Consider the following 15,699-nt stretch of genomic DNA (forward strand, 5'->3'; position numbering starts at 1 on the left):
GGCATGGGGTGGGCAGGGCCAAACTGTCTGCACCCAGGAACGAATGTGAGTAGTGTGCCAGTCTCATACCTGGGCATCAGCACTCCACACCACCCAAGACAATCCAGCCATCTGTCATGGCCATCTGTCAGTTGAGATTTGGCATGGCAGGTGGTTGGGCTAGATGGCCCTCGGAGTCAGTTCCATGAACCTCCAGCCACAAATTTCAACCAGGGACTTGTTCCTTTGCAGTGGGGGCACAGCCTCTCCCAGAGCAGGCCATCCCTTTGTTCTTGGAGAAGCACCTACCCACCTCCTGGCTCCAGACTCTGTCTACTGACTCCACTCCAGCCCATCACTGCCTCTGGGCATTGACTCAAGGCCTGCACAGCCGCCCCTGGTTCAGAAGGAGGAGCAGATGATGGAGCAACCCAAGTTGGCAGTGGTCCTTCCTGAATCCCATGGCAACAAACCACAGAGTTTTAGATGTACATACTCATTGGGTAAAAAAATAATAATAATAAAATCCTTCCAGTAGCACCTTAGTTGGTCTCTAAGGTGCTACTGGAAGGATTTTTTTTTTAATTTTATATTTTGTTTTGACTATGGCAGACCAACACGGCTACCTACCTATACTCATTGGGTGTTTAGGAGCAGTGGGAGAAAAATGTCTCCACACCCACATTCTTCAAGCCATGCACAACTTCTATTATGTTGCTTCTTACCAGCCTTTTCTCCAAACTACATGTATCTGGATTCCTGCATTACATTCTAGGATTCTAACAGCCCACCCAACCCTGCAGCCTTTCTTCATAGGGGAATTGCTCCACCCCTTTGAGCCTTTTGGTTGCATACTGGATAGCTCACTTGGTAGAGCAGGAGACTCTTAATTCCAAGGTCACAGGTTCGATCCCCAAGGCAGGCAAAAGTTTCCTGCATTGCAGAGGGTTGGACTAGATGACTGCCGTGGTCCCTTCCAATTCTACAATTCTATGATCCTCATGGACATCCAATGAACCTGAATTTTGGAAGATTCAGGACACCTAAAAGGAGATACTTTTTCATGCAGCACATAAACTGTGGAACTCCCTCCCATAGGAGGCAGTGATGGTCACCAACTTGGATGGCTCTAAAAGATGATTATACAAATTTATGGGGAAGAAATAAGGCTCTGGCCATGCTTGGAGGCAGCCATGTTTCTGAACACCAGTTGCTGGAAACCGCAGGAGGGGCCAGTTATTCTTCTGCCCACACTCTGCTTGCTGGTTTCCCACAGTAGGCAACTATTCAGCCACTAGGAGGTCAGGATGCTGGGGGTCAGAAGCAGGTCAGCAATAACTCACAGTGTCAGCAAAGTTAACATTCTTTATTCCAAGAGGAGGCCAGGCCTAGTGAGCACAGCAACTCTTCCCCCCAATGAGGTGGTCTCCTTCTCCCTGAGTCCTTCCCAAGCAATTGGAAACTTTTTCACCCTGTCTGTCTCTGCTCCGCCCTTTTCATACCTCTTCATACCTGGGAGGTGGTTGCAGCAGGAGCAGGAGACACTCTGGCTTCTTCAGCAGCCTGCCTCCTCTCCAGCCTCTGCTTCAGCCTCAGAATCTGAGCTGCTCTCTGCTCCAGCCTCTTCCTGCTCATTAAGCCCTGTTGCCTCTCCAGCAGTTGACCCTTCTTCCTCCCAGGCTGCCCCCTCTTCTCCCTCTGACCTCTCATCGTTGTCCCACCACCAGTCCTCTAATTCTGAGCTTTCTTCCCCTGGGGGCTCCCCAGCTGGTGCCCCCACCACTCTTGGGCTCTGGCCAGATGACCCTGGGCTCTTCTTAGGTTTATCCTTCCTGCGAAAGGGCTCTGGAGAGCAGCTGCCCTCTCCCTGCTGGCCACATCTGCTTTGCACCGAGAGACCATCCCCAGGGGTGGGAGGACCGGCTCCCCTCCTTCCTGGGCCAAACTCTGTCCAGCTGTTGGGTGTGCCTGTGTGAGAGATAGCGGGGGAGGGAGGCAGCCAGCTCCCAGGAAGGAGCCAGAGAGGTTGTGAAAGAGCCTGGAAGGGCTTGGAGCCAGAGTCCCACCTCTGGAGATGCTGGGGGAGAGAGAGAGGCACCCAGCCCTGCACATTGGGGGGGGGGGAGTGAGGGGGGGAGTGTTGAGGCAGAGCAAGCAGGCCATCTCCACAGCTGACAGTCAGCCTTTGCTTGCCAGACATAATTTGCTGCCAAAGGTGGTTGTTTTGGGGGTGATGTTTGTTTGTGCAAGAGAGGGGGGAGTGGAGAGGGGGTGGGGGCAAAGGAGAGGCCTGGGGCAGGCAGTGGGTGAGGGTGGCCTTGCCTCTTGAGCTCAGGGGGAAGGCCAAGAGGGTGCCCCCTCCAGTCTGAGATGGAGTCAGACCCCTGGAGTCAATCTCACGCCCTGATTGGCAGCAGCAGCAGCAGCATCTCCCCAGGATTTATCAGGTCACAGGGAAGGGAGGGTCCTCTAGTCTGACCCCTCCGCCATGCAGGAATCTTCTGCCTCTGGGATGCAGTGGGGACGCTTTTGCCCCAGCAGAAACCCCCCACCCCTGTTCCACCCCCCACCTTGCAGGCCACGGAGCCTCCAAACATTTAGGGCCCAAAGAGCAGCAGATAGAATCATAGAAGGGACTCTGAGGGCCAATCCAGGAATCTTTTTGCCCCAAGTGGGGCTCGAACCCATGACCATGAGATTAAAAGTCCTAAGATATCCTGAGGTGGGAGGCCAGGGAGGGGGCGGCTGAGTTGCTGAAGCTGGAAGAGGAGGCATTGAGCCGGGAAGAAAGCGAACCCACCCACCGCAGCATTCAGCCCCGAAATCCAGCAAAAGAGAGAGACACTCCAGAGCATGTGCAGAGGACCCGCAGGAGGCTGGCTCTGGGAGCAGCGTGCCCAAGGAAGGGGAGGGGGCGCGGAACGGCGGCGGAGTTTCGCTGCTGTTTTCGAGGCGGCGGGGAGAATCGTGCGCAGCGCCGTCTCCCCCCGCCATTCGACTGCCGGCCGGGGAGAGGGGCCGGAGAGGGGCTGGGGCGGCGCAGACAAAAGACGGCCGGCGGGGCGGCGGCGGGGGAGGGGAGAGAAAAGTTGGGAAGGCAGAAGGGGGCGGAGAGAAGGAGGGAAGGAAAAAGTTCGGGAGGAGAAAGAGAAGAAGGACAACGGAAGGAGGGAAGGAGAGAGGCGGCGGAGCTCTGTCACGCCAGTCTGCCCCCCACCCTCGGAGCGAGGGGCTCCCCCGAAGAGGCTCGGATCGGGCTCTCTTCTCCCCAGCTCCACAGGATGGAAGTGAGGCGCCCGGGCAACGGCGGGGGGAGGCTCTGAGCGACATCCCCAAACACACACTGCCCTTCCCAGGTGAGGCGGGGGCAACTGCGCTTCGGGGGGGGGGTGACCGGTCTAATTCATTGATGGGGAGGGCAAGGCGGAGGAAGGAGGGAGCCCCCCCCGCATCTCCGGTGGTTGGAACACACACACACCGACTTGTTACACTCTCCGCAATAATCTCATGCATTTTCAGCTAGTCTGCATGGACAGATGATCCCCCACCGACCCCCCCCCCCAAAAAAAAGTCCGGGGCAGCAGAAGCGAAGCCGGAGCTGTGGCGGGGCTGGGGAGCAGAGCAGAGCCAGCTTCCAGCAACTGGGTCCAGACTCCAGACCCGGGGGCAGGGGCAGTTTAAAGCGCGAGGAGGGAGAAGGCGCTCTGCACGTGCCCAGAAGCCGCTGTGTTTCGGCTTCTTCGGGGGGAGGGAGCCTCGGCTCGGAGTTACTGGTGGAAGCGGACGGGCGGGGCGCCAGGCCCCCGGGCTGGGCATGTGTCCCCGGGACAGCTGGCCGGCAGCTGCTCCGCTCCGGGTGCCAAGGGAGCCACGTGGGGGAAGCCGGCCCCCGCCCACCGGGGCGCTCGAGAGGGGTTGCGGGGGAAGAGGGCGGAAGCACGGCGTGGAGGCGGCAGCGCAGACCCGTCCCAGAGTCACACAACTGTGGCGTTGGGCGGGACCCCCAAGGGTCTTCTAGCTCAACCCCCGGCAGCACAGGAGTCACGGCTAAGGCATCCCTGAAAGCGGGCCAATCGACCTCTGCTCCAAAACCTCCCGAGAAGGGGAGTCCGCAGCCTCCCGAGGGATCTTACCGTCAGATGTTGAGTCGGAATCTCCTTTCTTGTCGTTTGAATCCGTTGGTTTGGGTCCTACCCTCCGGAGCAGGAGAAAAACAAGCTTGCTCCCTCTTCCATGTGGCAGCCTTTGGCATATTTGAAGATGGCTATCGTACCCAACTCCCTCAACTCTGCTCGGTTTCTAGATCTCCTGGACATTTTATCAGTCTCCCCGCAAGCAGACCCTCCTTTACCCCACTGGAGACCTGGGGGGGGGGGGACAGGCCAGGCAATTGTCCCAGACTGAAGACATTCATAAGAACCTCAGAAGAGTCTTTCAAGAAACCTGCAAACAGGATCTGGGCCAAACCATCCCGGCTCTTAGCCCTTGATAGCCCTCTCTTGCAAAGCCATTGCAGGTTGGTGGCTATTGTTTCCCAGTTTAACGAAGAAGGGTTTCCTCTTGTCCGCCCTGAATCTTCCCCCATTGAGCTTCTCTGGCTGCCCACCAGGGAGGAAACTGCTTCTCTGCCCATTCTCTCCATGCCAGGGCCCTCAAAGACACTCCTGGGACTGCCTCTCTCGGGTGCCACAAGGACCAGCGAGGATGCGATTCCCTCCCATTGGGCTGTCCCAGTCCTGACCCACAGAGGCCCCTTCCTCCCCAGGTGCCTCCTAAGCCTCCTCCGCAGGGCCGCTGCCATCTGCCAGGCTGGTCCAGGCCTTCTAATCCTCCTAGTCCTTAATGAGGAGTGGCAGGCAGAAGGCAAAGGGCAAGCTCCAAAGAGGAGGCAGCAGCGGCAATGGGGTGGCTGAGGGGCTGGAAGGCTCCTCCAGGCGTCCTCCCCCAGGGACATGGAGCCCCTGACCCGGTGGAGCCTCTCTTGCCCAGTGGAATTCCAGCCTACCCATCTACCTGGTATGTCTGGGGCTGGAAGGTTTGCTCTTTCAAGGGAGGGGCTTCCTTCCTGCCGCAAGCACAGGCCTTTGCGGGAGGCAAGGAGGTGCTGGGTTTGCAGCACCTGTGGTGGTGTTGGGGGCTCCTTCTCCATAGACTCAGCCTCCAGGTACCCTCAGCTTGGGCAGGGTGGGCCCATCTGTCTCCTGGCTGCTTCCTCCTCCTCTTTTTCTGGCTCATCCTCCCAGATGCTGCAGCAGCAGCTGGGTTGGGCCAAGATGTGTGCAGAGTGGGGGGGGGGAAGGCCAGGTGTGGGGTGGGGAGGGCCAGGACCAGTGTTTGTGCTGGCCAGGTGCTCGCTCCTGCACACCCCAGAGATGGCTGCCTCTTCTGTGCTGGGCTCCAGGATGCAACTGTGGGGAGTGTGACATGGGTGTGGGGTGAGGAAGGCCAGAAGGAGCTCTGGGGAGGAGCCCCATGACCATCCTCTGACTGCCCCCCACAGGCCACGCACCTCCAGGAACTCTTGCTTCCCTCTGGAGTTTCAGCAGCCCTGGATGGTCCTCAGGTAAGGTCTCCCAGTGGGTGAGGCTGAGCAGAGGATGCTGCCCATGCCTGGGAGAGATGGGGCAAGCTTGTTTTCCACTGCTCTGAACCAATGGATTCGTAGCACGATAGAGTTGGAAGGGATCCTGAAGGTCATCTAGTCCAACCCTCTGCACTGCAGGATTCAGATGACAAGGAAGAAATGGACAAATGGCAGTGGAACCAGCTCCCTCAGAAGGTGGTGGACTCTCCTTCCTTGGTTTTTGTTTTTGTTTTTTTAATCAGAGACCACCTGCTTGAGCTGAGATTCCTGCATTGCAGAGGGCTGGACTGGATGACCCTCAGGGGTACCTTTCAGCTCTATGAAATTGAGACAAATGAGGGGCGTGATTTGTGGCTATGTGTTCTTCCATTTACACACCTCCTCCTCCTCTTCAGGGTTGTGGCTTCCTGGCCTGCCCCAATCTCGCCCCGCCCCCCAGAGGCCAGAGGACCATGAGGGTCCTCTATGGGCACTGCTGCCGCTTCCAGGTGCTGTGGGCTGCCCTGGCTGTCTCCATGACCATCGGCTTCACCATCCAGCTCTTCGGGGTCTCCTTTCAGAAGAGGTAACTGTTCCACCTTCCTTGCCTTCAGCACCACCCAATGCTCAGCAGTGCCCCCGGTGGCCACTCAAGGCAATGCCATAGAATCCTAGAATTGGAAAGTCAGGCGGGACCCCCAAAGGTCATCCAGCCCAGCCCCCTGTGACACAGAGGCTGGCCAGTGAGGGCTTCTCTGATCTCCTCTTCCTCCTCCAGGGCTTCCTTGTCCCAGCTGGCCCCGACCCCCTGGGCTCCCCCTCTGGCCAAAGCGGGACAGGAGCAGGAGGCGGCGGAGGGGCGGCCAGGACCCCGCTGCCAGCCGAGACGCCACCTGGTCTTCCTGAAGAGCCACAAGACGGGCAGCAGCACCATCGTCAACCTCCTGCACCGCTTTGGGGATGCCCGGGGTCTGCGCTTTGCCCTCCCCGCCCGCTACCAGTTCAGCTACCCTAACCTCTTCCAGGCACGGCGGGTCAAAGGGTGGCATCCCGGAGGGCGCCCCTTCAACATCCTCTGCCACCACATGCGCTTCAACTTGCCTGAGGTGAGACCAGGTGGGGCTCAAAGAGAGGGGCTGGGGGGCATGTGGAACGTTCTGTCACAAGAGGACTTGACATCTTTCCGCAGGGCCTGCAAGACGGAGCTGTTCCGCCAGGCCTTGGGCCAAGGCACAGTCTGACCCCCTCTCTCCTTCTGTAATCCTCATAGAACTCTAACCCAGTGGTTGCCATTAATTTGATTCTGAGTTGATTTTAGAATGTATTTTAATTAGTTGACTGTGTGATTTTATGTACACTGTGCTATTTTTACTTGTTGTTAGCCGCTCTGAGTCAGGCTTGGGAGGGTGGGACACAAATAAATGTATTATTATTATTATTATTATTATTATTATTATTATTATTATTATTTGGAGGCTGGTGTCTGAACCGGTGCCTCCATAATGCACCCTCTCAAACTCGTGGGCATCCAAGGAGAGTGAATGTTGGGAGATTCGGGGCAGATGAAAGGCAAGTCCTTCTTTGTTAAACTGTGGAACTTCCTCCCACAGGAGGCAGCGGGGGCTACCAATTTGTGCAGCTTTAAAAGAGGATCAGACACACCCACGGGGGAGGAGAAGGGCTGTGGATGGTTACTAGTCAGGGTGGCTCTGCCTTGACTCCGCAGTCTGAGACAGTCATGCTTCTGAATCCCGCTCTTGTGCTCAGATCCGGCTTGCAGCTTTCCCATAATGGGCCTCTGGTTGGCCACTGCGAGAAAAGAGAAAAGGAGGCTGGACTAGATGGACCTCCGTTGGCCTGATCCAGCTGGACCCCCCAGGGCCAGATAGTACAACCCCCTGCAAGGCAGGATTCCCCAGAAAACTGGTGGCTATTCATGAGTAGATGCAGGTGGGGAGGGTTCCCAGCCTTAGCCCTGTGAAAGAGTGGAAGCTTGGGTTTCAAATTTGGGGGACTGAATGAGGAATGGCTTGACATCCACCTAGAAGTGGGCTGTTCCAATGGCAGTTTTAAAAGTCTCTCAGACCCTCTGATGCAGCAGCAGAAGAAGTAAAGGCGTTTCTAGGCTGCCTCACCAGACGTCAAGTGTCCGAGGGAGTCCATTGCACTGTTGAATGGCTCTTCCTGTTCAGCTCCCTCTACCATTCCCCCCAGACTCTTCACCATCTTGGTCGCCCTCCTCTGCACACCTTCCAGCTTGCCAACATCCTTCTTAAATTGTGGTGCCCAGAACTAGACACACATGAGGTGGGGGGATTTGGAGAACCAGACTGTGCCCTGCATGCTCCCTCCAACACATCCTTCTCCCTCCTCAGGTCCAGAAAGTCATGCCCCCGGACAGCTTCTACTTCTCCATCGTCAGGCACCCCGTCTCCCTGGCCGAGTCGGCCTTCTCCTACTACCGGGGTGTCGTCCCTGCCTTCCGCCGTGCCGGCACCTTGTCCCAGTTCTTGGCCTCGCCACAGCGCTTCTACCGCCCCGGCGAGAGGGGCAACCACTACGCCCGCAACCTGCTGTGGTTCGACTTTGGCCTGGACCCACCAGCAGCCCCTGGCCTGGCCCCAATCCAGGCTGCCCTGGCCACACTGGAGCGCACCTTCCACCTGGTCCTGCTGACGGAGCACATGGACGAGTCGCTGGTGCTCCTGCGCGACGCCCTCTGCTGGGGAGAGGAGGACATGCTGGCCTTCCGCCACAACTTCCGCAGCCCTGAGTCCATCCGCCCGCTGGCGCCCGCAGAGGCTGCCCGACTCCAGGCCTGGAACAACCTGGACTGGCACCTCTACACTCACTTTAACCGCAGCTTCTGGGAGCATGCAGAGCGCTTTGGCCGCGCGCGCCTGGCCCGGGAGGTGGGCGCCCTGCAGCAGCGGCGGGCAGAGCTGATGCAGCAGTGCCTGCAGGGAGGGGGCCCTCTGGAGGCGAGGCAGATTGCGGACGAGCGCATCCGCCCCTTCCAGTTTGGACAGGCCCCCATCCTGGGCTACGCCCTGAGGTCCAGCCTGGACCCCGAATGGCAGGCACTGTGCCAACGCATGGTGACCCCCGAGCTCCAGTACAAGGATCTTCTGGATGCCAAGCAGTTTCCTCCACCCCCACAGGGCAACGGCTCTCAGGCCGGCGGGGTGAGGTAGCCCCCCCCCATGGACCCTGAGCAGTGGCAAGCGGAAGGGGGTGCAAAAAGGCCAACTGGCCCCCAACAGGCTTGGCATGGGCTGGGTGCTGAAGGCACAGAGGACCTGGGGTGCCATGAAAAACCTCATTCTGCCCACATTTCTGGGATTCCCAGAATAAGCTCCCTCTGGCACTGCGCCTTCTAAAGAAGCTGGATGTTGAGAGATTCACGTGGCTTCTTTGTAGAACCACAGAGTTGGAAGGGACCCCAAGGGTCATCCAGTCCAACCCCTGCAATGCAGGAATCACCACTAAAGCATCCATGGCAGATGGCCATCCGACCTCTACGTAGATACTGCCAAAGGAGAGGGGGGACTTTATGCAGCCCATTGATGGCATAGCGTGGGTTGCCAGCGCCCAGGGCAAGGCAAGTATTTTGCACCTGGGGCAGTTGCCACGGTAGCACCCCCCGCGTGCTATGCCACTACAGCCCCTGATTAAATGTGGCCACTGCTGGGTCATCAGCTTCAAGAGGCCTTCCTGTCAGCAAGGATGGAATGAAAAGTGGATCCAACAATTCTCAGGCACAACTCAAGAGCAGCCGCTGGATCCTGCTGTGTGACTCAGCTCAGCATCCTCAGCCAGGCCTGACTTTGCACAAGGAAGTGGGGTCCTGTATCTGGGGGGGGGAACCCCCATACCTCTTTACCTGGGACTCAGCCACAGTGGGCCAGATTCCTTGCAGGGGCAGCCTGCTGGCATGGAAGCCTCAAAGACCCGGGTTCATTTTGTTGCTTTGGCCACAGACTCGTGATGGGGAAGGAGGTGGGGTCTCCCCCCCCATCCACATTCAGCAATGGGAGACTAATGGTACTGCCCCACCCACCTTGTAGGGCTGTTGTGTGGAGCACTGAAGCAACTCATGTGAAGGGCTTTAAACACTTGCGGGGGGGTGGAGGGAAGCAGCTGAAATTGGTGTTGGTTAGAGGGCAGAGCCAGGCATGCTATGCTCTTGCCATGTGGAGTGGGGGCTCTTTGGCTGGGGGCTGAGGCTGGTCCTGCAGGTGGGGTGGGGGGAGGGCATGTGTCTCCTGGGATCTAGAAGAGTTCGTGGGCCCCAGCATGCCCCAAGGGGCTGGTGACAGATGCCCACCTGGTCCTATATGCCAATGCAGGAGTGCCAACTTGGCCCTATGACCATGGGTGCCCAGGGCCATGGGTGCCATGCGGCATGCAGGGCCCTGCCACCAAAATTTGTGGATGCCCAAGCACGCACAAAATTCCCCATGAAGGGGCAGGGCCCCAGGGAGTTGGCACCTATGTCCCAAGACATCCTTTGGAGGCGAGAGGCTGCTCATCAGCAGGTATTTTTCGGTCATTTAGGCTCCAGCTGCCATCAGCTCCAGCCTTCATCCAGGCAGTGACCTCAAGACACTTTGGACTACAGCTCCCATGATGGCAGTTATAGTTCAAAATGTCTGGAAGGCACCAGACTAACCAAGGCTAAGGATGCTTCAAAACACAATGCATGAAAGAGCCCCTCCTCTCTCCATAGCCAAGGAGGCCACATAAAAAGAGCTGCTAGCTGGGCTGGAGGGAGAAGAAGACCCCCAACCCAACCTCCCCTCCCCAACCCAAGCCACCATTGGATCTGTTTGGATTGGGGACTGTGGAGCTTCTTCCCACCAGTGGTGGGCGCTGTTAGGCTCCTCCTCCTAGCACTTTTGACACTGCTGGATCCACAGATCTCACCACAAGGCAGTTTAGGGCTTGGTGTTTTTTGTTTTCTTTTTCAAGGACGTTAATCTTATCCAGTTTTTTAAAAGGGGGAAATCCTTTTTTGTTTCTCATAGAATCATAGAGTTGGAAGAGACCACAAGGGCCATCCAGTCCAACCCCCTGTCAAGCAGGAAACACCATCAAAGCATTCCTGACAGATTGCTGTCAAACCTCCGCTTAAAGACCTCCAAAGAAGGAGACTCCACCACACTCCTTGGCAGCAAATTCCACTGTCCAACAGCTCTTACTGTCAGGAAGTTCTTCCTAATGTTTAGGTGGAATCTTCTTTCTTGTAGTTTGAATCCATTGCTCCGTGTCCGCTTCTCTGGAGCAGCAGAAAACAACCTTTCTCCCTCCTCTATATGACATCCTTTGATATATTTCAGGGGTGGCCAACTCCCAAGAGACTGTGATCTACTCACAGAGTTAAAAAAATGGCAGTGATCTACCCCCTTTTGGGGGTTCAGGTCAAAGTTGTTGTTGAGCTTTTTTTTTAGGAAGGAGGAAGGCCCATTTTGGGGGGCTTCAGGTCAAAATTGTTGAGTTTTTTTCAGGAGGAGGTAAAATGTTGAACTTTTTTTAGGGGAGCCACAGTTGTTCCAGCTTCTTTGGGGGAAGCCAGTGATCTACCGCAGACATCCAGTGATCTACCGGGAGATCACGATCTACCTGTTGGACATGCCTGATATATTTGAACATGGCTATCATATCACCCCTTAACCTTCTCTTCTCCAGGCTAAACATACCCAGCTCCCTAAGCTGTTCCTCATAAGGCATCGTTTCCAGGCCTTGGACAATTTTGGTTGCCCTCCTCTGGACACGTTCCAGCTTGTCAGTATCCTTCATGAACTGTGGGGCCCAGAACTGGACACAGTATTCCAGGTGAGGTCTGACCAGAGCGGAATACAGTGGTACTATTACTTCCCTTGATCTAGATGCTATACTCCTATTGATGCAGCCCAGAATTGCATTGGCTTTTTTAGCTGCTGCATCACACTGTTGACTCGGGTCAAGTTGATGGTCTACCAAGACTCCTAGATCCTTTTCACATGTACTGCTCTCAAGCCAGGTGTCACCCATCCTGTATTTGTGCCTTTCATTTTTTTTGCCCAAATGTAGGACTTTACATTTCTCCTTGTTAAAATTCATCTTGTTTGCTTTGGCTCAGTTCTCTAATCTGTTAAGGTCATTTTGAAGTGTGATCCTGTCCTCTGGGGTATTAGCCACCCCTCCCAATTTGGTGTCATCTGCAAACTTGATCAGGATGCCCTCAAGCCCATCATCCAAGTCATTGATGAAGATGTTGAATAAGACTGGGCCCAAGACAGAACCCTGTGGCACCCCACTAGTCACTTCTCTCCAGGATGAAAATTAGCCATTGATGAGCACCCTTTGGGTTCGGCCAGTCAGCCAGTTACAAATCCACTGAATGATAGCCTTGTCTAGCCCGCATTTTACCAGCTTCTTTACAAGAATATCATGGGGCACCTTGGCAAAGGCCTTGCTGTAATCAAGATAGGTGACATCCACAGCGTTCCCTTCATCTACCAGGCTTGTAATTCTGTCAAAAAATGAGATCAGATTGGTCTGACATGACTTATTTTTCAGAAACCCATGCTGACTTTTAGTGATCACAGCGTCCCTTTCTAGGTGCTCATAGACCGTTTGCTTAATGATCTGCTCTAGAATCTTTCCTGGTATTGATGTCAGGCTGACTGGGTGGTAATTGTTTGGGTCCTCTCTTTCCCCCTTTTTGAAAATAGGGACAACATTTGCCCTCCTCCAGTCTGCTGGCACTTTACCTGTTCGCCAGGAATTTTCAAAGATTACTGCCTGTGATTCTGAAATCACCTCCGCCAGTTCTTTTAATACTCTTGGTTGTAGTTCATCTGGCCCTGGAGACTTGAATATATGTAAACTAGCCAAGTATTCTTGTACTACCTCCTTACTTATTCTGGGCTGTGTTTCCCCTGCTGAATCATCTGCTCCATATTCTTCAGGTTGGGCATTGTTTTCTTTTTTGGAGAAGACTGAGGCAAAGAAGGCATTGAGGAGTTCTGCCCTTTCTCTGTCCCCTGTTCACATTTCACCATCTTCTCCTCTAAGTGACCCCACCGTTTCCTTGTTCTTCCTTTTGCTATGGACATACCCATAAAAGCCCTTTTTGTTGCTTTTAACCTCTCTAGCAAGCCTGAGTTCATTCTGTGCTTTAGCTTTTCTGACTTTGTCTCTACACGTGCCCGCTATTTGTTTGAATTCCTCTCTGGTGATTTCCCCTTTTTCCATTTTTTGTACATATCCCTTTTAAATCTTAACTCAGTTAAAAGTTCTTTAGATAGCCACCCTGGCTTCTTTAGGCACCTTCCATGTTTCCATCTCATTGGTACTGCTTGAAGTTGTGCTTTTAATATCTCCCTTTTAACAAACTCCCATCCATCATGAACTCCCTTCCCTTTTAGTATTACTGACCATGGGATCTCACCCAGCGTTTCCCTAAATTTTCTGAAGTCGGCTTTCTTAAAGTCTAGAATTTGAGTCTTAGTATAATAAACTCCAGAAGAGCATGATCACTCCCACCTAATGATCCTGTCACTTCTACCCCACTTACCAGGTCATCACTATTGGTTAGGACCAGATCTAAAATGGCTGATCCTCTTGTTGCTTCTCCCACTTTCTGGACAATGAAATTGTCTGCAAGGCCAGTGAGGAATCTGTTCGACCTTATGCTCTTGGCTGAGTTTGACATCCAACAAATATCAGGATAGTTGAAATCCCCCATTACTACTATCTCACTTCCTTTTGAATGCTTGGTCATCTGTTCCAGGAAAGCATCATCTGTGTCCTCAGTTTGGCTTGGGGATCTATAGTAAACTCCCACAATGAGATCACTGTTATTTTTCTCTCCCTTAATTTTGACCCAGATACTCTCAGTTTGGCTATGAAGTTTTAAATCCTGGATCTCTTCACAGGTATACACATCCCTGACATATAACGCCACTCCTCCTCCTTTCCTGTTTGGTCTATTTCTCCGAAATAGATTGTATCCCTCTATTACTACATTCCAATCATGAGACTCATCCCACCAGGTTTCAGTGATGCCTATTATGTCGTATTTAGTTTGCTGTACCAAGAGCTCAAGTTCATCTTGTTTATTTCCCATGCTCTGTTCATTAGTATACAGACATTGAAGACCATTGATCATTCTCCCTAGTCTCTTATTTAAGGATTTTTTCTCTTTTGTCCTTTTTCAATAAATTGAAATGCTATTGGCCACTTGGTGTGCTCCATGTTTCATCTCCTTGGTGTCCTTCCTGCCTGCATTTCTGGAGTTGCTCATCAGGGACCTGGAATTTGTTTATTTATTATTTACTTACTTAATGCATTTGTATTCATAGAATCCCAGAGTTGGAAGGGACCCCAAGGGTCATCTAGCCCCACCCTTTGCAATGCAGGAATCTCAACTCAGGCATCCCTGACAGGGGGCCACCTAACCTCCCAAGGAAGGAGAGCTTCTTTCACCCTTTGTCCTCTCCAAGGAGCCCAAGGGGACGTACAACCCCCCCCCCTGTGACGGAGGCCAGGCCGAAAGGCAGGGAGCATCATGGGTAGGCTTGCCAGTTCCTGACATGTCCTGCTTTCCGGGTGTAAAAAGGGTGTCAGGGGGGAATTTTTGCTGAATTGGCAAAATGTCAGGGAAAAAACAGATGTATGGCAACATGATGGTAAAAGCAGCAGAAGGTACCAAAGTTAAATCCAGTGAAATGGGAGTATGGGGTGCGGTGCTCATCTCACTTCAGGCCAAGGGATGAGCCTGGCACTGTGCTCTAAACCACTGAGCCTCTTGGGCTTGCCAATTGGAAGGTCCAGAAAGTCTGCAGTTCGAATCCACATGATGGGGTAAGCTCCCGTTGCTTTGTCTCAGCAGCTCATGCACTGTATGTATTGCATCAGGAGCGCATTTGCACACTTAAATCCAGTGGGGCACCTGCGCCGGGTCCTTGAGATGCCCAACTGGGCCACAACAACACTTCCCTTAGTTGCCTCAGAAACTTCAGCAGGCCCAAGTTGCTGTAGCCAGATTGCTGACCAGGGCTGGTTACTGGGGCAGGTGACCCCCTGGTTGCCACAGTCCCAATGGCCACCGGTCTATTTCCAGGCACTTCAAAGTGCTGCTTTTGACCTAAATAGCCCTACACAGCAGTGGACCAGGCTGTCTCAAAGACTCTATTCAGTGGCCTAGGAAGGAGGGGAAGGGGGCGGGGTGCCCCGGATTCCAGGCCGGAGGGGTGACACTCTGGGCGCCCCCCCCCCCCGTGACACCCAGCCGAGCCCCGCAGACGCTGGGAAAAAGCAACGCTTGGCAGCGGCGCAGGGCTCACAAACCTGCTCGGCTCGCACTTTGCTATTTCCAGCTCGGAAATAGCAAAGCACACACCAAGCAGGTTAGCCATCGGCACGCAGTTTGCTGCTTGGGCTGCGGGCGGAGACGAGCAGTGGGCCAAGCCTTGCCCTTCCCCTCCGCCCGCAGCCCAAGCAGGAAGGAACAAAGCAAAGCGCTGAGAGGTGCCACTTGGTGCTTTGCTTCGTTCCTTCCCGCTCGGGCTTCTCTTGGGCTGCTGACGCCCCTGCCTGGCTGGCCTCCACTCGGTAGCATGCATGCACAGCATTGCTACACATGCGTTGAATGTAGCGATGTTGCGCATGTGTGCTATGGAGTGACTCCACCCCTGGGTTTGCCAACCCGGGTGTTGAAGTGGCTTCCTCCACCCCTGACTCTATTCCCCCATAGGAACCTGTCCTGGTTTTGAGATCTTCCGGGGAGACCCTTTTCTTGCTCCTGCCACCCTCAAGGTACCCTTGGTGGGGACGTGGCAGGTGGCTTTGTTGTGGTGGCTGCTGCCAGACAACTTTGGGACTCCCTCCCTAGAGAAGCCAGACTGGCTCCCACCTTGTCCTTCTGCTGGCAGGTGAAGACCTTGTTCCAACAGACTTTGGGGAAATGCTTGCTTTTAATGAAACAGCTGGTGCTATGCAGTTCTCAATGAGATTGTATGCTGTTAATAAACACTGTGTGTGGGGGGGAGGGTAAATACACACAGAGACACACACATGAAAAGGCGGGGCATAAAAAATTATTCTTTACTTTTATTTTATCATCATAAGGGATAGGTTTATTCTGATTTTAGAAGACACCCAGAGAAGCC

The 15,699-nt window shown here is 54.3% G+C and overlaps 1 protein-coding gene across 1 annotated transcript; it reads left to right on the plus strand.

Annotated features, from left to right (window-relative positions):
- Positions 1 to 3,185: 3,185 nt before the first annotated feature.
- On the plus strand, positions 3,186 to 8,927 carry GAL3ST4 (galactose-3-O-sulfotransferase 4). Its single transcript, XM_033169836.1, has 4 exons — positions 3,186 to 3,335; positions 5,959 to 6,128; positions 6,321 to 6,648; positions 7,918 to 8,927. The coding sequence occupies exons 2-4, from the start codon at positions 6,016 to 6,018 to the stop codon at positions 8,734 to 8,736; spliced, it is 1,260 nt and encodes a 419-aa protein (XP_033025727.1). The 5' UTR covers positions 3,186 to 3,335; positions 5,959 to 6,015; the 3' UTR covers positions 8,737 to 8,927.
- The last annotated feature ends 6,772 nt before the right edge of the window (positions 8,928 to 15,699 follow it).

This window comes from Lacerta agilis, chromosome 14 (assembly GCF_009819535.1).
Source record: "Lacerta agilis isolate rLacAgi1 chromosome 14, rLacAgi1.pri, whole genome shotgun sequence".
Lineage (NCBI taxonomy): Eukaryota > Metazoa > Chordata > Lepidosauria > Squamata > Lacertidae > Lacerta > Lacerta agilis.

Excerpts from the sequence above, each read along its gene's own strand:
- GAL3ST4 (XM_033169836.1), top strand. The coding sequence starts at position 6,016 with ATGAGGGTCCTCTATGGGCACTGCTGCCGCTTCCAGGTGCTGTGGGCT. Across the intron at positions 6,129-6,320 it reads GGGGTCTCCTTTCAGAAGAG|GGCTTCCTTGTCCCAGCTGG; the intron begins GTAACTGTTCCA and ends TTCCTCCTCCAG. Across the intron at positions 6,649-7,917 it reads TGCGCTTCAACTTGCCTGAG|GTCCAGAAAGTCATGCCCCC; the intron begins GTGAGACCAGGT and ends CTCCCTCCTCAG.